The 24,158-nt window shown below is 48.7% G+C and overlaps 4 protein-coding genes and 1 long non-coding RNA gene across 6 annotated transcripts; 4 read left to right on the forward strand and 1 right to left on the reverse strand.

Moving 5' to 3' along the window:
* Positions 1-1,320: 1,320 nt before the first annotated feature.
* On the reverse strand, positions 1,321-3,580 carry LOC125328116. The gene is made up of 3 exons (XR_007204538.1): positions 3,470-3,580; positions 3,319-3,374; positions 1,321-3,037 (listed from the first exon to the last, which is right to left on the reverse strand). It is a non-coding gene; the product is annotated as an uncharacterized LOC125328116 (long non-coding RNA).
* Positions 3,581-3,588: 8 nt separating this feature from the next.
* Positions 3,589-5,447, forward strand: RIOX1 (ribosomal oxygenase 1). Its single transcript, XM_048307459.1, has one exon. The coding sequence runs from the start codon at positions 3,589-3,591 to the stop codon at positions 5,404-5,406; it is 1,818 nt and encodes a 605-aa protein (XP_048163416.1). The 3' UTR covers positions 5,407-5,447.
* A 2,837-nt stretch (positions 5,448-8,284) lies between these two features.
* LOC125327674 (acyl-coenzyme A thioesterase 1-like) lies at positions 8,285-9,954 on the forward strand. Its single transcript, XM_048307460.1, has 2 exons — positions 8,285-8,356; positions 9,373-9,954. The coding sequence occupies exons 1-2, from the start codon at positions 8,285-8,287 to the stop codon at positions 9,952-9,954; spliced, it is 654 nt and encodes a 217-aa protein (XP_048163417.1).
* A 2,334-nt stretch (positions 9,955-12,288) lies between these two features.
* LOC125327675 (acyl-coenzyme A thioesterase 5-like) lies at positions 12,289-16,848 on the forward strand. Its single transcript, XM_048307462.1, has 3 exons — positions 12,289-12,900; positions 15,425-15,627; positions 16,267-16,848. The coding sequence occupies exons 1-3, from the start codon at positions 12,291-12,293 to the stop codon at positions 16,846-16,848; spliced, it is 1,395 nt and encodes a 464-aa protein (XP_048163419.1). The 5' UTR covers positions 12,289-12,290.
* A 1,665-nt stretch (positions 16,849-18,513) lies between these two features.
* On the forward strand, positions 18,514-23,818 carry LOC125328022 (acyl-coenzyme A thioesterase 1-like). Of its 2 annotated transcripts, XM_048308195.1 has the most exons (4): positions 18,514-19,504; positions 21,192-21,394; positions 22,297-22,342; positions 23,139-23,213. In XM_048308195.1, the coding sequence occupies exons 1-3, from the start codon at positions 18,895-18,897 to the stop codon at positions 22,309-22,311; spliced, it is 828 nt and encodes a 275-aa protein (XP_048164152.1). In that variant the 5' UTR covers positions 18,514-18,894; the 3' UTR covers positions 22,312-22,342; positions 23,139-23,213. The 2 variants fall into 2 exon arrangements, with proteins under 2 accessions (XP_048164152.1, XP_048164151.1); XM_048308194.1 differs by lacking the exon at positions 22,297-22,342 and having other exon boundaries at positions 18,528-19,504; positions 23,139-23,818.
* The last annotated feature ends 340 nt before the right edge of the window (positions 23,819-24,158 follow it).

Here is a 24,158-nt window from a genome sequence, read left to right on the forward strand (position 1 = left end):
CAGTCAAGGATCCTACTTTAATACATTATTTTAATTCAGCTTTAATTCCAATGTATCTATTTTAGTGTCACATGGTACAAAAGAAAACGTCTGTGCTTCTAAACCCCTCCAAAAAGATCATTTCATAGGGAGGACAGGACCTTCTAATTACAATTTTTACAAATGTGCTTTAATTTGGCTGTTCCATGGCAGGGAAGGCTTCTTTTCTCAGTGGGGCTCCTTGTACAAGATAACCAGGATTAAAGACTACAACCAGTCACTGAAGAAAATCCCTGAGAAGACAGAAACAGCTGGAGGGAGGCCAAAGTCGCTGCCAAAAGATGCTTCAGTGAGTGAGTGCATTCACTCTGATGAGGGAGGCCAGAGGATAGCTCTTGAGAAACAGTTCCTGAATTAGCTTTCAGTCTTGTTATCTGGCAGTGAACTTTATAGCTTTCACAACAAGGAGCAGGCTTCACAATTCAGCCCAGTGTCCTTCCAGTGATGACACAGTGGATGTAGCTAGGCTGTGTGAGAAAGACTTTCAGCAAAGCAAACCTATTAGTGAAGGCTTGAAATGTTCCTTATCCTTACTAGGTATTAGTTTTGGCATGAGACCAAAAATGATGGTGCAAAAGGAAGGTTGCCAGCAAAGTAATAATGAGAAAAAGGATTAAACTGGTCTTAGCTTTCTAAAAGTGACTGGTTTACATTAATGGTTCACCGGGAACACAGAGAAAGTTTGCATGGTGGTGAACAACTGAGTATCCAACACACAGGAAACAGCAAAGAATTTTGCCCTTTCCACTCATTAAAGAAGACTGCTCATAGCTTTGCAGGATCAGGCCTTACCCAAACTGCTGTTTAAATCTGAGATTTCCCTTATTTGAATGGCATAATAAAATACCACATGAACCCTACATCTCTTTAAGGTGCCATTTACTTACTTCTTTTGAAGTCACTTGTGACTCTCTAATAGATTGTACTCACCACATTATATGTCCTCTTAAATAAAACATGTGTGACTCTTGGCAATGCAGCTTATATGTTCATAAAATCCAAGTAACTTTGTGCTAAATTCTAATTAAGAAATTTAATTGAGCCTCCAGTTGCTACTCTGTGTGAGCAGCAGCAAGGGATCACCTAATCATTCAGAAATCTGTATTACTTTCCTTTTGTTTATTTAAAGAACTGTAAATGACACTTCTTTCTTTAGACAAATTCCCTTGAAATTTTGGACAATGAATGCAAATCGCACGTAAACTCCTAAACAACCATCTGAGTACTCTGTAAGTGATACTGAAGCTCTCTCTTTTTGCCCTAGGTCAAAACCCTTTCTTGTGTCACACAGAAAAATAGCAACGTTTTTTATTCTTGAAAGCATTTATTATTAGAAAGACTAAATTGTTGAAAGAAATGTTTTCTTGTTATAGAGATTTCACCACTATTATTTTCTACTGTGTCCTTCACTCAGAGACTTTGTTATACATCAAAAAAAATCCATTGTCAATCAACTGTCTCTCAGCAGTAGAAAGTGACATCCCTATGAAGATCTGGGCCCTCAAATGAGACTTTGAACCCCCTGTACTGGTAAACATCCAGAGCAGCTTTGCTGCTGTCATTACAGATATTCTGGTGTAACTCAGGTCAGGCTCTGTGTACAGTGCCTGGCTTCTTCTCAGAAGGATCAGTTGCACTCCAGTAAATTAGGCAGTAACACAAATAACAATCCAGATGCCCAGGTTTTTCAAGTGTCTTTCCCCTCCCAAGCCTCTTTAGCCATGCTTAGGTATAACTAAAGCATACAACGCCTAACTTTTACCGTATTTCATGCGCTTGCATCTCGATTTTGTTAAGGGTCCAGTTCTGTTGAAATGGTTTCAGCTGATAAGATTATTCTGGTAAGCAGGGCTTAACCTTGGGGAAACAAAGAGTGGACTGAAATAGAGTTCGCCCTTCCCTTCTCTTCCAGTCTACACATGCACGCACAGGCTGCGTGCACTCCCCTCCCGCTGTAAACCCCATGCACGCGGGTCACCTTGCCAGGCAGATGCGGTGTCCCCTCGGCGCGTTCCCAGCGCAAGGGTGCAGAGCGCCGGTCGGCCTCTGCCACCTGCTGGCAAAGCCGGAAACGGTCCAGGCGTGAAATCCGAGGCTGAAGTGTTGCCTGTGCACGCCTAAAATCAGTCTCCATTAACTAAAACCGTCGTGGCACAAACAGGACAGTCTTCTACTGCCGTTGCTCTTCACGCAGCTTTGGCCACGAAGGCTGTGCCCGAAGAACTCAGTCAGAAAAATATCTCCAAAATTAAAATGGTTGCTATTGCATATATACAAAAAAGGCCTTCATTGCTTAGTCCACACTGGTGGACTCTGAGACTGATTTGTGTTGGTTTTAAGGCAATTCAAACAACCTTAAATGTTTAAGATATCTGCATCTATTCTAGAACTGAGATTTAACAGCTGAACTTATCCTCATTAACCCTAACTGATTCCTGCTCCTAAGTTGTGGTAAAATTGAAATGTAAGTCTGAGTTGAAACCTGGCAAGAGGTGAAAATTCTCTTTTCAGCTTTATATCCTATGCCTGATACACTAAGTACCTCATGCAGCAGATCTGCACATACCTTGTGAATGTTAGCTGTTTAACATATTGTGTGCAGCTGATATTCATATCTGTGAGAGGTTAATAACATGCCGTGAACCAGAGGGTTCCTGGGCACACTTGGGTAATTGCTGCAGTTATGTGCTTTAGACTCACAGCAGCCTCTGGAGATGAAATTCTCATGCAAAATTCATTCCCATGAATTACTGCAGTTCATCAAAGATTCTTCTCACGAAAGTACTGCATATTGAATTCCTTGAGCTGAAGCTTGTTCTTGGTCAGAAACATAGTCTGGCGATACAAACCCCTACAGTTTTTCACCTTTGCCTCAAGCACAGTCTTGCTCTACCCCTCCAGCAAAGCTTCCTATGCTGAAGCTGCAGTCTCTGGAAGCACAGAGCAGCCCTCAGGCTGCCCAGCATCACTAACGCTGGCCTTCTGGGAAGCCTCGGGCCTAGGAGAGAGATGGAGAGGAAACAAAGGTCTTGCCAGGTTATTAGGCAGCAAGTGGATTTGGGAAAAAAGAGAAAAAAACCCCAAACCACTGTGTGACATGACAGCCTTTTGGGTTTATGGGATCCTTTTGAGACGATATAGCCTTTCAGCTGCCATCACCATTAGAAGCACAAGAAGAAAAGGGGACGGGAGATGGCACACTAGAATTCGCTCCATTCAATTTGGGTTTCTATTTCTTGTGCAACAGGACCTTATGAAATAAGTGTTACCTCATCTCACCTCATTAGGTCGCAAAATAGTTCCACGCTGTCTAAAAGCGTATCCTTATGGTATGCCTTCAGAAAAAAAAAAAAAAACTTTCTTAACGTGCTTAGAGCACACTTCCAGAACGAAGCTTCCCAGCCAAAGAACAGACCTGCCTACATCTTACCAAGGGGAATCGCCTCTCCTCTTCTGCGGGGCGGGGGAAGCAAATACACCCAGCACATTTTAAGCGGAGGCGATGACAAAACACAAGGCATTCGGCTCCATACCGCACCACACGCACACATGGAACACGCCCTTCCGGGGCAGACGCGCGGGCTCCATCCCGTGCGCGGGGCGCTCCCGGCGGAAGCGGCGGGGCGGGGCGTGGCGGCCATGGCGGCGGAGCAGCGGCGGGAGCTGGGGCGACTCTCGGCACTCGCCGTGTACCGCCGGGTGGCGGGGCCCGGGCGGATGGAGCGGCGCCGCCGCGGGGCGCCGCTGCCCGCCGGCCGCAAGCGGGCCAAGGCCCGCCCGAGGCGCGACCGGGCGGGAGGAGGCGGCTCGGAGCCGGAGACGCCGCCGCAGCAGCCGCCGCCCGCCGCGCCCCCGAGCCGCGTGGAGCTCCCTGCGGAGGCCCCCGTGGAGCTCCGGCCCGGGGCGGCGGCTGCCGGGCCTGACGCGAAGCCGCGGGGTGGTCCCGCGGCGATGCCGGGCGGCCCGCGGCAGGCGGGGGGGGACGGCGGTGGCGTGTCGGAGCTGCTGCGGCGGCTGGCGCGGCTGGAGGACAGCCGGCAGCGGGCGGCCGAGCTCTTCCGCTGGCTGCTGGCCCCAGTGGCGCCGGCGGAGTTCCTGGGGCGGCACTGGGAGCGGGCGCCGCTGCTGGTGCGGCGGGGCGACCCCGGCTACTACGCGGGGCTCTTCTCCACGGCCGACTTCGACGCCGCCCTGCGACGCGGAGAGGTTCACTTCGGCACCCACCTGGATGTGACCAGCTATGCCGAGGGGGTGCGGGAGACACACAACCCCTCCGGCAGAGCCCTGCCCGCCGTCGTGTGGGACTTCTACCAGAATGGCTGCTCCCTGCGCCTCCTCTGCCCGCAGGCCTTCTCCCCCACCGTCTGGCACTTCCTCTCCATCCTGCAGGAGCAGTTTGGCAGCATGGCAGGGGCCAACACCTACCTCACACCCCCGAATACGCAGGGCTTTGCCCCCCACTATGATGACATCGAGGCCTTCGTGCTGCAGCTGGAGGGGAAGAAGCACTGGCGTGTCTACAGCCCCCGGACAGATGCCGAGGTGCTGCCCCAGTTCTCCAGCGCAAATCTCACGCAGGCTGAACTTGGCGAGCCTGTGCTGGAGACAGTGTTAGAGGCCGGGGACCTGCTGTACTTCCCCCGCGGCTTTATCCACCAGGGCAATTGTCTCCCTGATGCGCATTCGCTCCACATCACTGTGTCTTCCTATCAGAGGAATTCCTGGGGGGACTTTCTGGAGAAGCTACTCCCAGCTGCCCTGCAGATGGCCCTGGAGGAAGACGTGGAGTTCCGACGAGGGCTTCCCATGGACTACCTGCGGTATATGGGGGTGGCTAACTCAGACACAGTCGATGCTCGCCGAACAGCCTTTGTGGAGAAGGTGCAGAGCCTGATAAAGAAACTTGTTGACTATGCACCCATCGACGCTGCTGTGGATCAGAGAGCCAAGTCGTTTCTTCATGACTGTCTCCCTCCAGTGCTCACACAAAGTGAAAAGGTGCAGAGTGTCTATGGCTTCCCAGCACAGTGGCAAGATGGAGGCCCATGCAATGTTGATATCCTGATAACAAAAGACACCGAAGTACGCCTGCTCCGTCATGGCATTGTTAGACTGTGTAATGAAGAATCCGGTGTGATGCTGTACTACACAACAGAAAACTCAAGAGTGTATCATAAGGAAGAACCCAAGTTCTTTGAGCTAGATCCCGAGTATACAGACAGTATCGAATTTCTCCTGTCTTCCTATCCAAATCACGTCAGTGTGGATAACCTTCCATGTGAAACCTTGGAGGAAAAGATTTCTCTGGCTACACTTCTGTTTGAGAAGGGTATTCTGATTACAAAGAAGCCTCTGGCACAAGTCTAACTCTTACTTCTTCACAAAATAAACATACACTTGTTTAGAAAGTGTTCTGTCTTGGTCTTGCCTTACGCCTACTAGATGTGAATCAGCAGTTCAGGTCTCAGCATTTCATCTGGGTAGAGAAATGAAATGTTCTGATTAAAATAAATATTTGCTCTAGGAGCAATTCTGCATGGCTGAGTGCCTAGAGAAGGGAGTTGGTTATCTTCTGTTCACCAGCCGTGTTACTACACCCTAGGTAATTTCAGGAAGGTAGTGAACTTTCTTGCAGTCTTGTAAATCACTGTCATGTTTTCACAGTATTTTAAGGCAGCCTGCTCTGCTGCAGGAAATACTATTCATAGGCATATTTGGTGATGGTCACCATTCTCTGTGCTTTTGCTGCATATATGGTGTGGTCTTCAGGCCCATGCTGTGTTGTGAGGATCCCTTGGTCACATGTTTGCTCTTTGTAAAAGTGGAGCCTTCAGGCAGCTGCCACTCAGTTTAAGCAATTACACCCACCTATGTGGCCCTTCCCTTATTGAATGGTGCAGCAAGATTTTCTCAGGCAAACATGATCTGCTGCATTTGAAATGCTTCAGGCTCACTTGCTTCCTTTTCAGTCCATTAATGTAGGTAAAATATCCTCCCCCACTGGTTTTCCCACAGCAGCCCCTAGCAATGAAATTATTGGTCCTTTCAAGGCAAATGGGGCACCCTTCAATATGGGGGGTTTTTTCTGCTGGATGAAGAAAGTTTCATTTTAGGACCTATCAAGTTAATTGAATACATGCCTGGATGTGTGGCCAATTCCCATAAATACTGGCAAACCTCTGAAACACTTTTCCACAATGCTATTTTATCATAGCAGTCAGCAGGTGAGGGATATTCTGTCTTTAAAGCCTCTTGAAGCTATATTCACAATGAGCAGGGTGCATTACTCTGTGCTCTCTGAGCTGTTGGGTTATCCAGGTTTTGCATAGATGGCACCCATGCGCTCTTAACTGTTTGGGATTTAAGTATACGCTGTGTCCTCCAAGATCCTAATATAAACAAAATTGCTGAATCAAAATTAATAAAAAAATGACATTTATTATGCGACTGAAATACCGGTTTCAAGATCGAGAAAAACAGCACCAAGCCCGGGGTCAGAGCTGGGTGAACACGCATAGATCTGATCTCTATCGCATCAGACCTCCCAAGTTCACAAGTGCTGCTTTGGCTGGTTCCTTCTTATACAGTTTTTGGGTAGAGTCCGAATTAATGCTATTCTTCTCGTATTCATGAAGTTTTCTTGTCCCGGAGTTGGGCCGCACAAAGCCTTTCCTGGGTCTGATGAATTGTCCATCCTGGGTGATGAGTGGGCCATTTCTGCTGATGGATGGGCCATCTCTGGTTCCCGGAACAGTTGTTTTTAGTTCCCGGAATGTCCGATTCCTTATCAGATGTGATGTAGATATCAGAGTGTGGTGATCAAGTCGTCATGGTGCAAATGTCCCGGTGATAAGATCCAACCCCACCTAGGTGGAATCCTCACTTATTGTGAAAGAAATACTTTTAGTGTTGTGAAATTTTTCTCTCAGCCAGGCTGGTGCAGGGATTTAGAAACTCTGGTCTCTGTAGGGTCTAATTACATTTCAGTTTTATATATAATAGCACGAATTACATATTTTATTTATAACAATCCCATACTTGAAACAGTGCCAACCTTTCCTCCCTCTTTTGCCTGTATGCTTTTGCTAAATCTTGAAACTTGGGCTGTGTAAAATTGCACTACACAAGAATATGCTGAGGTGCCCTTGGGGCCTCTTGGCTCTGTGAAGCACTAGTGGCTGGACAGAAATGCTGTTGCCACACTCATCCTCTGACCCCTCTGTCTATTCATCTTCACCAGAGGGTCAGCCATCCTTGCCCCACCATTTATGCCCCTGGTAAATATCCCGTGTCTCAGTGGTGCCCTTCCTGGGCTGCTCTGTGTGCTCTCCATGGAACCACAGGCACCAGCACTGCAGCTTTGCTGTTTGGGGGCTGTGGTGCAGAGCTGCACCAGGAGCCCTTTCTGTGATGGCTGCAAGCACCTCCGTGTCTGTTTTGAGCACTTTATTAACAACCAAAGATAGCACAAAATCTCCTTAGCTTTTCCTTTCCCTGGACTCTGTTCTGTTGGGGTGGGGCATTTTGGTAATTCCTCCTCAGCTTTTAATTCCGCCAGGGAAACTGCCTGGGCTAGACACCTTACACATACTCCTCACAGATTTATGCAGGACTAGCCAGGCACAGAGTTTCTCTTTTCTTCATTGTTCTTTCTGCAAAAAGGTATTTCTTGCTGAGACCTGTAGAGTATACCAATTTTTTTGAACTAGAAGGCGGTGGCCCATTATGATCCCAGTAAGAAAAGCACTCATATTTTATAAGGTATCTAAAAATGCTGTTTATTAGAGCTAGCACTAATCTTACATCCCTTTAGATGCTGAGAACCCCAAGCAATGAAGCATTTCCCTGTGTCATGCAGACATGTTTCATAAAAGAGATTGTCCCCTTTCAGTCTTTCAAGGTATTGTAAGATTCTTGTATAAGGAAGCAGCTCTATTTACAGTATCTACAGTCAAACAGAAACAGTGTTCGCAAGGGAATGTCTTTCTGCACTCCTGGGTAAGGGCAGGGCCACATAGGTCATGTTACCTCAGGTCCTGGGTGGGAGCTGCCTGTGTAAGGAAGAGCTGGCTGAGTTTGCTGTAGGGCTTGGGATCTGTGCAGGACAGCACAGGCCTGAAGGCCACGTTGTACAGGCAGCACAGCACAGGCACCAAAGGCATTGGAGGGGAATGTTCTGCATGCTGTAAGGCAAGGACCATGCTGAGGGTTCCTTCATATGCTTCCAAGCAGTGCAGAAACACAAATGAAGGTACAGGGAGCACATCCACCAGTTTTTGCAAGAGGAGATGCACAGGACCAGGAGAGTTTTGAGAGAGTAGGTCTTTATTTGCTCTCATAATTGGACCCTTGGGCCATAGGAACTGCATCTTTTTAAAGGATACAAAGATCATTGAGTTTCACAACAGCTACACGGGGCACAAAAAGTGGGAGGGGAGTTGGCAGTCCCACACGTGACTGTCACTTTGCCACTTTAGAGAAAGCTGCAGAAATACTCATCTGGCTTAGCTAGGATCTGCCAGAATGCTCACGTATGCACTGGAAGGGCAGAGAATGGGAACTATTCAGATACCATCATCTCAGAGTGACTGAGACATAACAAGATGAGGAGGTTGTGGAGAGAAGACACCTGCATTTTTTGAAGCAGCTTTCATGAATTGTCACCACATGCCCACATGTGAACCCTTAGTGTAGAAAATATAAAGAAAAAAGCCTTTACTGGTAGCTAACTGTGGTGGGTTGACCTTGGCTGGCTGCTGGATACCTACCAAACCCCTTTAGCAACAGGAGAGGTGAAGAAACTGAGAGAAACCTTACAGGCATAAAGACAGGGAACAATTCATCAACTAACATCACGGGCAAAACAGACTTGACTTAAGATTAATTTAATTTATTGCCAGTAAATAACAGAGTAGACAGTGAGATATAAAAACAAAATAAAAAACACCTCCCCCTCATCTTTAGGCAGCATCAGGTACATCTCTGAGCAGGTTGAAACTATCTCTGTCCAATATGGGGGAGTCCCGGTCCCTTCTTACAGCCTCCCATTACCAAACTTTTCCACACTAGCTCTAAATAATCTTACTTTTCTCTTGCAACCAGAGCTCAACTGGTGTCATTGTGCTTGCTCTCTCTTGGCTATCGTAAGGGAACATTTTGCATGGGAGTAGAAAAAATTTGTGTGTAGGATGTTCCTGTCACTTGTCCAGAAGAAAAAGTAAATATTGCCATCACTTTCTTCATGTGGTTTTGCAAACTCTCAGCATTAGACAATGTTACCCTCCATGAATCTTTTCAACTCAGCGCTGATGAGCATTTCCTCCCATCTCCCAGGTGAAGGGTCCAGGGGTTGGCCTGCTCGGTTTCTCCAAAGGGGGTGAAGTGTCCCTTGCCATGGCTGCCTTCCTGAAGAACATCATGGCTGTTGTTTCCCTCAATGGCCCTGTTGCTGCTACATGTATTCCTCTCTGTTACAAGGATAAAACAATCCCCACTTTGACCTTATATGAGCACAAAGCTAAGGCCACCAATTCCAAAATTCTTGATTATTCTGATGTCCTTGATGATCCCTTTCAAGCTTCTGGCAACCAAAGCCTGATCCCACTGGAGAAAGCTGAGGCACAGTTCCTATTCATTGTGGGACAAGATGACCACGTAGTCAAAAGTGAGTATTATGCTACTGAAGTCTGCAAGCTTCTGCAGGCTCAAGGGAAGGAAAATTTTCAGATTCTCTCCTACCCTGGAACAGGGCACTGCATAGACCCTCCCTTTTTCCCTCTGTACCCCATAGGAAGCCACCCCGTTTTTCACAAGCGGGCAGTCCTGGGTGGGGAGCTCAGGGCTTATTCTAAAGCTCAGGTTCATGCTTGGTCACAGATCCAGGCTTTTTTCAAAAAGTATTTAATTGTCAAATAATGTGCAAGCAACACTCAACTTTGAACAACCAGATCTGATAAATTCTGCTACATTTATCAGGTCAAACCTTGTCACAGCTGTACCAGTACAACTACAGCATCTTCTACGACTTTGCACATCCATAACACAGAAAATAAATGGGTTTGCCTTTTCTGTTCTCCCATCAACCTTTTTGCTCAAGTGTCAAGAAAAGGAGTGGTGTTTTTTGCATTAGTCTTTGATGAAACAGGCCATGTGCAAAATGCACAGTTACATTTCTTGGGTGGTTTCTATTCTTCTAATACTTGACAGTGCTTTCCATGTCACTGTGGTCTCTACATGCATATGCTATCCTCAGGGCATGCTGAGCTCCCAAATGACCATTTTGGAGCAGGGATTTCACTGCTCTTACGGTGAATGTCTCATTGCAAATGGAAACATCTCTGACCTCTGTGCTGCTGGAAGTGTGTAAGAATGGCTGCTATAGCCAGGATGCTGGGCTGTCTCTGGTTAAGCCTTGGGAAAGATCGTTTACCTTCTTTGTTATTTGGATGAAAATTGTAATAAAGAGACTGAGATTTTAAAGTCTTAGAGTCATTTGTTGTGCTTTGGTTAGAAGCATCTTGACCACTCTCTCATCCCAGGATGGATCAGGGGCCCTGTTGGTGGAAAGGCCACAAGGGCCTCCTGCCCTACCTCGGCAGAGAAGTCACATTCCAAAACATCTGTGTTGCACAAAGCACCCCCCTGTGGATGCAAATATGCTGCTAGCAAGAATTTTTCTTGCTTCTTTCCAGTCCCATGAGATATTTTTCTCTCTCACAGAAGATATTAGCAGAGTTCTATAAACTATGAACACCTGTGACCTTGCAGAGCTTTGTTTATGGTACAGTAGAAAAATATGTTGACAATGGATGTTTTAGGATTTTAGCCAGTCACCCCAAGGAGTGGCTGATCCTTTGACCAATTAGACTATGAAGAAAAAAGTCTATATAAGAGTTGTAAAATAATTAAAGAAATGAATCTTGCTGCACAATTCCTGCCTGCTGGATCTCTCTTCTCTTCCCTACCACTGCAGGACATCACGATATCCCCCCATTTCTTTGTGAGGACAAAACCAGGGGCCAGGGACCACCATTTCTGTCAGCCCTGGAGGGCTGCCACCTCCTTCGTGAACAGCATTGCCCACGCTGGCTGAACCAGCCGTCCTGGGTGTCTCCATTTTGTAGCTGTCCTCCAGGCCAGCCTGGCACACATGGGGCAGACCTCAGAGCCAGCAGCTGCCTCTCAGCCCTGTCATGTTTTCAGCACCTGGGCATCCCTACTGTAGTCCTTCCCTGCCAGCAGGTTTCATAACAGATGTTATCAGCAGCACTGCCTGACACCTCTGGGCCTGCCCTGGCATGGATAAGGCTCTTTGTTTGGGCACAGGCATAAAGAGAATGCAACAGAGCAGGAGGAAAGGAGGGACACAAGTCTTGGAATTGTTCATGGCCATGCCAGGTGCTGTCATCTCATAAAAGGTGCAAGACTGCACCTCTCAGGAGATGCCAGGAGAGCAGTGCTGGGCTACTGGGGCTGTCTCTGCCTGAGATGTTCCCACACCTGCAGCTTGGCTGAGTTTGAGAGAAAAAAGACAGAGCCTGTGGGAGAAACCCAGGAAGGAGGGTTGCAGCTGTGCCTGTGTCCAGTCCAGCAGACCTGCTGTAGAGAACTTCCACCACAGCAGATAGGCACACTATACATCAACAAGTGTCTGGACAGAGCAGCTGCCTTTTGGAGATCATAGTATCATAGTATAGTTTGGGTTGAAAGGGACCTTAAATGTCATTTAGTCCAGCCCCCCTGCAATAAGCGGGGACATCTTCAACTAGATCAGATTGGTCAGAGCCCTGTCCAACCTGGCCTCAGATGTTTCCAGGCATGGGACATCCACCGCCTCTCTGGGCTACGTGGGCCAGTGTTTTACCACCCTCATCATAAAAAACTTCTTCCTTATGTCTAATGTATATCAACTGTCTTTTAGTTTAAAGCCATTTCCCTGCTAATAAATTTGTCCCCATATTACAGGCATCCTTCAAGTACTGAAAGGTGGCAATAAGGTGTCCCTGGAGCTTTCTCTTCTTTGGGCTGAGATGCTCCACCAGTGTCAGAGGATCAGCTATGATGATCCCGCCCTGTCGTGGGTGCTGGCAGGAATGCAGCAAAGGCTCCAGGCAGACTTGGCGTCTCCCAGCACGTGTGGGCCCACACCATTTCTGCCTTCATTCCCCTCCCCTCACCTGTGTGTGGGAAACAGCATTTACAGAAGAAGCCTCAGCTTGAATGCAGACACTGTACTCAACAACTCCGGAGCCATGTGGCAGGTCAGTGCCCGCTGCGTGTGCCGGGCCAGCTCCCGCGCCTGCCAGAGGCGGCTGCCCTGGCCCGGCCCCGCGCCTGCAGCCCCACGGAGCCGCAGCCCCGCGTGGAGCCCCGGGACAGCCCCCGCCCACGGACTCTCCTCCATGGCCCCCTCCATCCGCCTGTCGCCCGCCGCCCGCAGCCTCTTCGATGAGCCGCTGGCCATCGCTGTGCAGGGGCTCGGCCCGCGGCAGCAGGTCACGCTGCGAACGTCCTTGCGGGACGAGACGGGACAGCTCTTCCAGGCCAGTGCCCGCTACCAGGCGGGGGACGACGGGGAGCTGGACCTCGCCCGCTGTCCTGCGCTGCCGGGAGGCAGCTTCTCCGGCCTGGAGCCCATGGGGCTGCTCTGGGCTTTGCAGCCCCAGAAGCCTTTCTGGTATATGGTGAAGCAGGATGTGCAGAGCCCCTTCCTCCTGCAGCTGGAGGTGTTTGAAGGCCACGGGGAGCTCCCCGGGCGGCTCCTGGCCCAGGCACAGCACGAGCGGGTGTTCCTGCGGGACGGGGTGCGGAGAGTCCCGGTGCGACAGGGAAGGATCCGGGCGACGCTTTTCCTGCCTCCCGGTGAGTACCAACTGCAGCCATCCTGTTTTCTCTAAATCAGTGTTTTCTTAGTGCAAGTTGTTCCATGACCTCTGTGAAAGAGTCCATTAAAGCCCTTGTCCTTTCCCCAGTCCTTCCCGCCCCTCCTCCCGTGCCATTGACAAGCCTGACCATCCTTCCCAATTCACCTGCCCATGCATGTGCCAGGACACGGTTGCAGAAGAAGGCAGAGGACTAACCATTCTTACGCAGGGCTTGAGGTTAAAAAAAAACAAACGCGAAGAAATTCACGGCAATTGAAAGTGAGTGTGTTCCGGGAGGGCTGCTAGAGACAAGAAGCTGCAGAAGAGGGTGTTGGGGAAGGGCTCTGTGACAGTCATTGGCATTCTTACTCACTGGGATTGGGGTTGAGGAATCCTTCTCCCTCCTCCACCAGCAGCAACTAATTATAGTAACTATTTGGTGACCATGCCCCCCCCATACTGGCGTGAACATCATCAGTTAGTACAAGAGGGAAGAGGAGGGGCTCAAGAACATTTACAGGGAATAAATCTTTCCAGCAGGAAAAGACAATTATTTAATTGCTCTGGAAAAGGTGCAGAGCACGTTTCTGAGATTTAAGAATAGCCCACGGCACCACCTGTCTCTAGCATCTTCTGGGCAGCTACACTAATACTTCCCTGCCAGAGTCCAGGGTGTGGGAAGGCTGATTTCACAGACTTGGCATCCCGCCCACAACAAAGCCAGGACTCCCTCCTCTGCCTCACTTCTACCTCCACCTGCTGACCAGGAGAGGGAAGAAGCCACCTCCATACACTTTATATCCAAAATGTCCCACTTCCCCTGAGCTGAGACACTTACAGTAATTCAAATGCTGGTGCATTTCCTCAGAGTCCCTTGACCTCCTCCTTTTGCCTGTTTTAAAATGATAAGCCCTTGGCACACACTCCCTGGCACTTTGAATTGTTTCCTAGGCACAGGATATAAAGTGTTTATCCCCATCGTACTGCCACCACAAACAATCCTCCACTTAGCAAGACCGTAAGCTCAGTCTGCAGTCAGTATTTCTGCTAGTTTTATTTGGAGACATGTTTCACAACCATGATTTCACCCCACTCAAATTGCCCTGCACTGAGACACTCCATCATGATTTTCAGTTCCTGAGACTGCTCTCTACACCACACATCTCCACATTCAGATTCAGGAGTTGGATACTCCTCAGCAACTTACCTAAGGCCATGTAGAGGCAGAGAGCTCAAAGGGCTTTTGCTACACTACTGTCACTCTTCCCTTGAGCACCCCCACAGCCTTATTCAGCATTACCACCTTTTCTGTGCATGTTCAGTGCAAGTCCACAGAGCCCTGCCACACTCAGCTGAGCCATGGGCCACAGAAAACTGCACTCCTGGCCCCTGGGTCCACAGCCACTGCTCTGAGTGCTTACAGCCTGTAAAGAGCCAGTAGACGTGCTGTTGCCTGCATGCAAACAGCTGCAGAAGGAAGAGCACAGCAGCACTTTTGATGGTAGAGCTCTCCTTGGTCCAAGGCAGAGAGTGAACAGATGCTCTGCTCTCTCTCTCCTCGCCTCTGTGACCCAGCAGCACGTCCCACTTTCCACCTGCAATCTTATTTGCAGATGCATGGGTTACTGTGGTGCAGGGTGTGAGACTGTGGCAGAAAGGCATCCTCAAAGGGTGGGAGGCATGAGCCCACTCAGGCCTGGGGCTCTCCTGAAGCCAGAATTAGGTGTGAGCTGGGTCTTACCCACTCACCAACTGGTCCAGGGTCACCTTCTCTGGCCTGCAGCTTGTGGAGCTTCCCTGAGGCCTGCAGTCCCAAAACCAATCAGGCTGAAGGAATGCAGCATGCAAAGTATTCTCTTCCCCTGCACTGGCTGGACAAGTGCAGGATTTTCCCAGGATGAGGAAAAAAGCATCCTGGACCAATAAAGATCCAAACAGAGATCTTCTGATCATCCACTGAGATACCTATGACATCCTGTGCAGAATTTGATACTGACTGCTGTTAGACATGATTGTCAAAGAAACAAAGTACTGGTTTGGGTGACTCACAGCTTTTCAAGGGATCCCAAATGTTAAAAATCCACAACACAAACAGAAAAGCTTACAGTTTCTAGTTTGCATTGCATCTATCAAATCACAACACCTGGAGGATTTTTATAGTGGTAGGTGAAGAGGTTGTTGTTACAGGGCTGCTTACAGGATGAGAATTTGGGGACAAGACTCTTTCACCAAAGACTCTCTGCCTGTTGGCCCTAAGCACAATGCACAATACTGCTGATTCCTAAAACAAATAAGGGTTTGCACCATACCTAAGAGGTTCTGCTCCTGCACATTTTTTCCTCTGCAACACACTCTAGAATTTTTTCAGGTGCTGACACTGCACAACTGACGGATCATGTCTTTTCCACAAAAGATGCTTTTCTGCAGTTCCTGTTTGGTACCTCATTCGATGCATTCTAAACCACAGAAACACTGAAAGGGGTAATTTCAGGCAATTCTGATCTTTGTCTTGTTTGCTCCAGGAGAAGACACCGTTCCAGGAATCATTGATATACATGGACTTGGAGGAGGTCTTTTTGAGCACAGAGCAAGCCTGCTGGCCAATCATGGCTTTGCCACACTGGCCCTGGCTTATTATCAATTTGAGGATCTGCCCCAGAAACCAAATACACTCCAACTGGAATATTTTGAAGAGGCAGTGAACTATATGCTGCAGCACCCACAGGTAGGAACACCCCCTGTTTCCCCTGGGTTCCAGGAATCACTCCTGTAAAGTCCTCTCACTTTGCCCAAGTCATCTTTAGAGGAAGCTGCAGAAATACTCACCTGTCAGGGCTGGCCTTTGCAAGGATTTTGGGTGTCTTGAGTTCTAGGAAAGAGAAGGGTTAAGCATATGTGCACTGGAAGGGTGGTGGAGTTGGTTGCATATCACAAAGCAACGTGACAAGAGACAGATCAGACATAAGAAGGTGGGAAGGTTGTGCAGGAGAAAGCCTTCATGAATTGCCACCAAATGTCCTCCTACAGTCTCAAGAGTGAAAAATAAAGAGTATCTGCCAGTGTCTAAGACTAACAATTCATAGCTGTGACCTACAACCTGTCCCCAGATGGATGAAATCATGTCCCCCCCTCCTGCCTGATTTCAGAACACCAGGGAACATTCTGCATGAGGGTGGTTTGAAGTACAGTGTGGGGAGGAAGTATGGGGAGTGTGGGAGGGTGTGCTGATCATTTGTCCAGAAGAAAAAGTAAATATTGCTATCACTGTCTTCATGTGGTTTTGCAAACTCTCAGCATTAGACAATGTTACCCTCCATGAATCTTTTCAACTCAGCGCTGATGAGCATTTCCTCCCATCTCCCAGGTGAAGGGTCCAGGGGTTGGCCTGCTCGGTTTCTCCAAAGGGGGTGAAGTGTCCCTTGCCATGGCTGCCTTCCTGAAGAACATCATGGCTGTTGTTTCCCTCAATGGCCCTGTTGCTGCTACATGTATTCCTCTCTGTTACAAGGATAAAACAATCCCCACTTTGACCTTATATGAGCACAAAGCTAAGGCCACCAATTCCAAAATTCTTGATTATTCTGATGTCCTTGATGATCCCTTTCAAGCTTCTGGCAACCAAAGCCTGATCCCACTGGAGAAAGCTGAGGCACAGTTCCTATTCATTGTGGGACAAGATGACCACGTAGTCAAAAGTGAGTATTATGCTACTGAAGTCTGCAAGCTTCTGCAGGCTCAAGGGAAGGAAAATTTTCAGATTCTCTCCTACCCTGGAACAGGGCACTGCATAGACCCTCCCTTTTTCCCTCTGTACCCCATAGGAAGCCACCCCGTTTTTCACAAGCGGGCAGTCCTGGGTGGGGAGCTCAGGGCTTATTCTAAAGCTCAGGTTCATGCTTGGTCACAGATCCAGGCTTTTTTCAAAAAGTATTTAATTGTCAAATAATGTGCAAGCAACACTCAACTTTGAACAACCAGATCTGATAAATTCTGCTACATTTATCAGGTCAAACCTTGTCACAGCTGTACCAGTACAACTACAGCATCTTCTACGACTTTGCACATCCATAACACAGAAAATAAATGGGTTTGCCTTTTCTGTTCTCCCATCAACCTTTTTGCTCAAGTGTCAAGAAAAGGAGTGGTGTTTTTTGCATTAGTCTTTGATGAAACAGGCCATGTGCAAAATGCACAGTTACATTTCTTGGGTGGTTTCTATTCTTCTAATACTTGACAGTGCTTTCCATGTCACTGTGGTCTCTACATGCATATGCTATCCTCAGGGCATGCTGAGCTCCCAAATGACCATTTTGGAGCAGGGATTTCACTGCTCTTACGGTGAATGTCTCATTGCAAATGGAAACATCTCTGACCTCTGTGCTGCTGGAAGTGTGTAAGAATGGCTGCTATAGCCAGGATGCTGGGCTGTCTCTGGTTAAGCCTTGGGAAAGATCGTTTACCTTCTTTGTTATTTGGATGAAAATTGTAATAAAGAGACTGAGATTTTAAAGTCTTAGAGTCATTTGTTGTGCTTTGGTTAGAACCAGGGTTTGCAACTTGACTACTTTCTCATCCCAGGGTGGAAGCTTGGGACTGCAGAAACTTGGGATCAAAGGCTGCCCAGGTGGGAACAGGAGAGCACAGAAGATGGACACATAGTCCCCTTACCTTCACTCTCTTCCACTGCTCTTGCATCACCAAGCATGGAGGAGAAGGACTGTTGCTGAAGCTTCCAGGACCCTTTCCCTTAGCATCTCCTCCCACATATGGTCAAGCCCATGATCAAATCCAGTAGTGTAAGCCAAGGAGTGTTGTTTCAACAGCAGGAGTAGTTGCCACTACTACTTCAACAGCAGGAGTAGTTGCCATTCAGTGCTGGACACCAGACGACACACCCAGATGCTAGATCACAGAGCACCTCACCTGTTTGCAGAGAAAGGGTAATCTCCATGGTGAATGAAAGATTGCTGAGACTCTGCCCGGTATCTCTGACCACTTAATATTTCCAGCTAGGACAATGCTTGGAATTCCCTCAGATGCTTCCATCTCTTTCACATCTCTAAGTCAGACAGGAGGAGATCGGAGCATGAGGCACTGCTACCTGCATCTCCCAGGAAGAGTCTGGGAGCTTAAGGAAAGGACTCTCCCTCTGCAGTTCCTTTTGGATCAGAAGATACATCTCTGCATAAGATGGACTGAATGACCTTCTTTTTTAAATCCTTGCACAATCCATTACTAGAAGAGCCAGATGTTTCCTGACCAACCTAAAGAGTCTTGTGAAACTGCTCCTCCCTTATTGCTCCTCCATCCCTGACCACCCTGACCATCCTTCCCAATACACCTGGCTGTGCGGAGACACAACCCACCTTGCCCATGCCTTGGGGTAACCAAGAGAGAAGCAGAGCCGGCAAGGAGACAAGAAGCCATGGCGAGCTAGTGCTGGTGTGGGTTCTCCCCGCTGGGGCTGGCCCTCTCAGCGGTCCCTTGGCTGAGCGGCACAGCACAGCTCGGCCCTGCTGTGCAGAGCTGTCCAATCTCTGTGCGGTCTGTCCCACACCGGCCCTTCCCTGTCCAGTGAATTCTGACTGCGATTCTGCTCGGTGGCTCGTCAGCATATCTGCTCGTCCTCTCCACATGTCCCCTTCCTGCAGCCACCCCCCGGCCCGGGAGAGCTAGGGGGGACACCGAGGAGCTCGCCGAGGCCAGACAGGTTTCAAGGACTCGGTAGCCTTTGGAAGAACCCTCCCACAGCCGGGGAAGGCACCGGGGAGAAGACAGAAGAGAAAAAGAGGAGGCAGGCAGGCAAGGAAGTAGGAAGGCAGGGAAATTGGCCGGCAGGCACGCAGGAGGGAAGTAGGCGGGCAGGACAAAGGAGCTGCCGCCCCGCTCCTCCTTGCCGGGGCGTGCCAGCGGCGCTTCAGGCCCGAGCCCGGCCCTGGTCCCGCGAGGATCTGCCCTAGAATCCGCCCCTGGCGGGGAGCGACCCGGAGCCATGTGGCAGGTCAGTGCCCGCTGCGTGTGCCGGGCCAGCTCCCGCGCCTGCCAGAGGCGGCTGCCCTGGCCCGGCCCCGCGCCTGCAGCCCCACGGAGCCGCAGCCCCGCGTGGAGCCCCGGGACAGCCCCCGCCCACGGACTCTCCTCCATGGCCCCCTCCATCCGCCTGTCGCCCGCCGCCCGCAGCCTCTTCGATGAGCCGCTGGCCATCGCTGTGCAGGGGCTCGGCCCGCGGCAGCAGGTCACGCTGCGAACGTCCTTGCGGGACGAGACGGGACAGCTCTTCCAGGCCAGTGCCCGCTACCAGGCGGGGGACGACGGGGAGCTGGACCTCGCCCGCTGTCCTGCGCTGCCGGGAGGCAGCTTCTCCGGCCTGGAGCCCATGGGGCTGCTCTGGGCTTTGCAGCCCCAGAAGCCTTTCTGGCGGCTGGTGAAGCGGGACGTGCAGAGCCCCTTCCTCCTGCAGCTGGAGGTGTTTGAAGGCCACGGGGAGCTCCCCGGGCGGCTCCTGGCCCAGGCACAGCACGAGCGGGTGTTCCTGCGGGACGGGGTGCGGAGAGTCCCGGTGCGACAGGGAAGGATCCGGGCGACGCTTTTCCTGCCTCCCGGTGAGTACCGGCCGTGCCGGGCTCCTTCTCCCATGGTGCTGCCTCTACTTCTGGCGCCGCACTCCCAGGCCCGGAGCCAGACCGCCTCCAGGCTCCCCTGGAGCTCCGTACCAAGCAGAGGACAAGGGGGAGCTGAGTCTTGCCAGCAGGCACTGGACACTCCTCAAGGAGCGGCCTGATCAGCTCAACCAGCTTTGATCTGCTGGCCGTACTCCTCACATAGAGCAGCTGCATGTGGTAAAGCACATATGTGTTTGTTTAATTGACTTCTATTGGACACGAAGACATTGATCACAGTACACTTCTAGTTCCCAAATGCCATGGGAGGTGGAGCCAGCCAGTCTTCAAGGTACCTTTCCTCTACCTGGCTGTTTTCCAGGAAATTCAGATGATAATTCTTTTGAGTAAGTGGAGGATTGCTCTCCTAAACTGTAGAGTTTAAGCCTGTTGCTTCCCTTTCCAGCCTCTCCACAGCTCCTGAACTTAGTAATGTCCTAATTGCTGTAGCCCAAGTTGCCTTTTGCTGCCACATTTGTCCCCAATTCTTCCCTGTTTGTGAGCAGAAGGTCAAGGAAAGCATTGGACAGACTTGCCCTAGCAGTACTTTTGTCAGAAAATAATGAAAAGGGTCTGTGAGGTTTTCAGATTGCCTGACAAATGCTGTTTTGTCCTTCCAGCAGCTGTCCAGATTTCTGCTAGTTGTCTGTAGGAAACCTCATCTATTGCATTCCCTTGGTTCTGTAATAGCCACACCCCCACCACATTCCACCTTTCCTTCCCCATATGATACAGAGGTTTTCACCAAGTGTGTCTCTGGAACCCCATGTACTCAAGGAGCTCTTCTATGTATCACATGCCTTCCCCTCTCCCCTTTCTTCCCTGCCTGTCTGTCCCAGATAACTCTTCCATGACAATGCTAAAATCATACATGCTGTCCCAGCCAGTGCTGGGACACCCTGGGCTCTGACTGCTCTGACTTCATCTGTCTCTTTGAGGCTGGAGGTGAATTTCTAGTTCTTGCTTGTTGCCCATGTTTGACGTGCAGACACCTGAGGGAAGCCTCACCTTCCCTCCTGAGCAGGAATGGAAGTCTCCCTCTTGGCCTCCTCCTTTCCATACCTTGTTAGCAGTTTGCAGCAATGCCTCTCAGCTCTGGACTTCAGTCCCCGTCCCCTGATGAACCTAATGTAATGCTTCCCTTACCAGTTAAGCAAGGATGGTTTCAAACACTTTCTTCTCTTAATCCCAGAATAAATGATGAAGGTACATTTACACTGAAATTGAGAAGCTGGGACCATCAGAAGATGAGATTTTTTGATCAGCCTTCTGAGAAATGCACTAAGGAGAAGCCTTCTGGGTATTTTTGAAGCAGAGCTTGATACATTTTCAGTGAATTTACATGATACAGAGAACTAGTTGTGACTGTCAAAAGATCCCTTCTCTTCCAGCTGCCTGTTCCCTGATGTTAGCTAAAACATTAGCAGGCCTGCTAATTTGTGCTAGTTTGTTTGATCTTGAAGCAATGTAGTCACTTCATTAAAACTGTCACAGTAATTTTGGACCCTTAAGACCATTCTGCTGCTCTAATTTTTTTCTTTTTTTTTTAAGACACATTCCCAGGCTTATGAATTTGGAATATAAATTAGAAATTGTGGGTTCATGTGCTCTGTTATGTGGTCTCTCTCAGGAAATGGCCTCTTTCCAGGAATTATTGACTTGTATGGAACTGGAGGAGGACTCCCTGAATACAGGGCATGCCTGCTGGCCAACTACGGCTTTGCCGTGCTGGCTCTGGCATTCTACGGCTATGAAGATCTCCCCAAAGAGATGAAGGAATTCCACCTGGAATATTTTGAGGAAGCTGTAAACTATATGTTACAACACGCGCAGGTTGGTTTGTTCATTGACTCTCACTACAGTGAATTCTCATTAGTTAGGTCCTGTCAGAGTGAAGATGGGGCAGAGCTGCTGTACTTAAAATAGCATCACTGTTGAGTTGGCTGTAATTTATTTGTTTTATATCTTTAACTCCCATTACCATGGCTCTCTGGCAGATTATTCCAACTCTTCCTTTTGAACTGGACAGGTGAAACAGTGACACATTGGTCACATACTGGTAATTTTTACTCCATTCAACCCAGTGTCATAACTAGGGTGCTAGTTGCCTGGAGGCTTACTGGACTTCCAGTGGGGATTTTAAATTTATGCTCTGTAGAATGTCCTTCAGAACTAAATGTCCTTTTTGGCTGTGGAGCACATGATAACCTTCTGTGATCCAGGTCTCAGAGAAACCAAGGAAACTCAAGGAATTCCACCAATACACATTTGTTGCTGTGAATTTTATAAGCTGTTAAAATCACTCCAAATGTTGGTATTTGATAAGTGTGGGTTTTAGTAGCTAGTTGTGCACTTAGGGATCCTTCTAATTCAGCACCTCTCAGAAAAGAACCCTGCTCAGTTCTGCATCTCCTTATAAGTAGCTGTTCATGACAGTAGAAACACTTAGTTTCTCTGGAGAATGAAAACAAATACCTTCCTCAACCTCAGAAAGATGAGTAGTTGTTAAAGGTCTTGGCTGCTTTTTAGTCACCTTACCCTTAACTGCTCATGCCACCTCTCTGCCCAAAAAAATCTGAAAATTGCTTCCCCCTGCGGGTTTTGGATTTTTTTCCCAGAGAGCAGTACAGTACCATTGCCTCCCATTAACACCTCCACTACTATTCTCACCATGTTTTTAATGTGTTGCAAAGTTTTCAGCCGTATTTTCTAATTTCCCCCTTCCCATGTTTCAGAGTCAGTGGGTTTGAAGCCTGTTTCACTGGTGATAAGATACAGAAGGTATTCAATTTTGATATTGTCTCAGAGCCTATTTGCCCCGAGAGTCTTTGAATATTCAAGCAGTTGTGGCATTAGCTAACCTTCTTCCAATATCCTTAGAGGATTTCAGCACCCAGTAAGGTCATTTAACTTTCCTATTCTAGTTAATTTGCCTTGTGTGAAAGAAAATGAAGGTAACCTCTTCTAGATTGACTGCAGAGGACTACAATTCTTTTAGAAAAACTGTTTTAATAGGTTTTATTTTTAAGATAAAGAGTAAGCTACCTCAGACTACTTCCTGTGGGTTAGACACCAAGCATTCTAGAGAAGCAGGAGAGCAGCTCATGTGGAGCCTGCTACCCCACATTAGCTTCTTAATAGGGGAACCTTGAATATAAGAAATACATTAACATAAGTGATGACAGTATCATATTCATTGCTGACTTTGTGCATTTTGCACTGAAAGAAAGCAATTGTAGAGGAGGCCTCTCCTGCTCCTTCCCTCTTCCTCTCTCAACTGCGTTATAAATAAAGTGAATTTGGGACTGCACATTTGCAAGCACAGCTGTACTCTCTGCTTCAGCACTGAACCTTGTAGCTTTGTTAGGATGATGCTGCAGTCTCAGTAGGGCTTAGGATCATAAATCAAGCACAGAACAGTGCCCAGGATCCCTCAGACACGGGCCCTGCACACAGGACCTCAGATGCCTATACTTGGGGTCCAAATTTGGGACAGACACAGCTGCAAATGTGGCAACATTTTAAAGAAGTGGCATGCTTGGTTCATTGCTTGATGTTTCTCTTCTCTCACCTCCAGGTTAAAGGTCCAGGAATTGGTTTGCTTGGACACTCGAAGGGGGGTGACCTGTGCATCTCCATGGCCTCCTTCCTGAAGGGCATCGCAGCCACTGCCCTTATCAACGGCTCAGTGGCAAATGTGGGTGCAGTGCTCCGCTATAAGGACATCACCATTCCACCCCTTGGTGCCAATCTAAAACGCATCAAGGTCAGCAAGTCTGGGATTGCTGATATTATTGATGTATTGAACAACCCACTAGAAGGGCCTGACCAGCAAAGCTTTATCCCTTTGGAGAAGGCCGAGTGTTGCTTCTTGTTCATTGTTGGGCAGGATGATCACAACTGGAAAAGTGAATTCTTTGCAGTTGAGGGGAGCAAACGTTTGCAAGCTCATGGGAAGGAAAAGCCTGAGATACTCTGTTATCCTGGAGCAGGGCACTACATCGAACCTCCCTTTTTCCCGATGTGTGCAGCTTCAATGCACCTGCTATTTGGTAAGCCTGTGATGTGGGGAGGGGAGCCCAAGGCACACTGCAAGGCACAGATAGATGCTTGGCAGCATATCCAAGCTTTCTTTCATAAACACCTCACAGGCAAGCCATCTGGAACATCTAGTAAGCTCTGATATGAATTAGGTTACTTTACAGATGAAGATGCTGGTGTTTCAAGTTTGTTTTGTTAAATGGCTCAGAATGAGAACAAGGAACACCAGAGAATAAGCTATTAGATTTCTTGGAGGATGATGGTGGGTGAAAGTAAGAAAGCTGCTTCCTTTTTACACCCTCTTCTAATCTTGGTTAGAGGTCTTGGCCTCCCGTTTCGTGTAGTATGGGGTTTCAGGCTATGGAAAACAAATGGTGGTAAGGCTGTGTGTGCTTTGACTGTGAATTGAAGTGGTAGGTTGTAGATACAAAATTGCTGCTAGCGAGGATTTTCTTGCTATTTTCTAAGTCCGTGAGAGACTTTTCTCTCTCACAGAAGAGGTAGCAGAGTATGTGAGCAACCAAGCCACCTGCAACCTTGAAAAGTTGTTTATGGT

This window comes from Corvus hawaiiensis, chromosome 6 (assembly GCF_020740725.1).
Source record: "Corvus hawaiiensis isolate bCorHaw1 chromosome 6, bCorHaw1.pri.cur, whole genome shotgun sequence".
In the NCBI taxonomy this organism is placed as follows: Eukaryota; Metazoa; Chordata; class Aves; order Passeriformes; family Corvidae; genus Corvus; species Corvus hawaiiensis.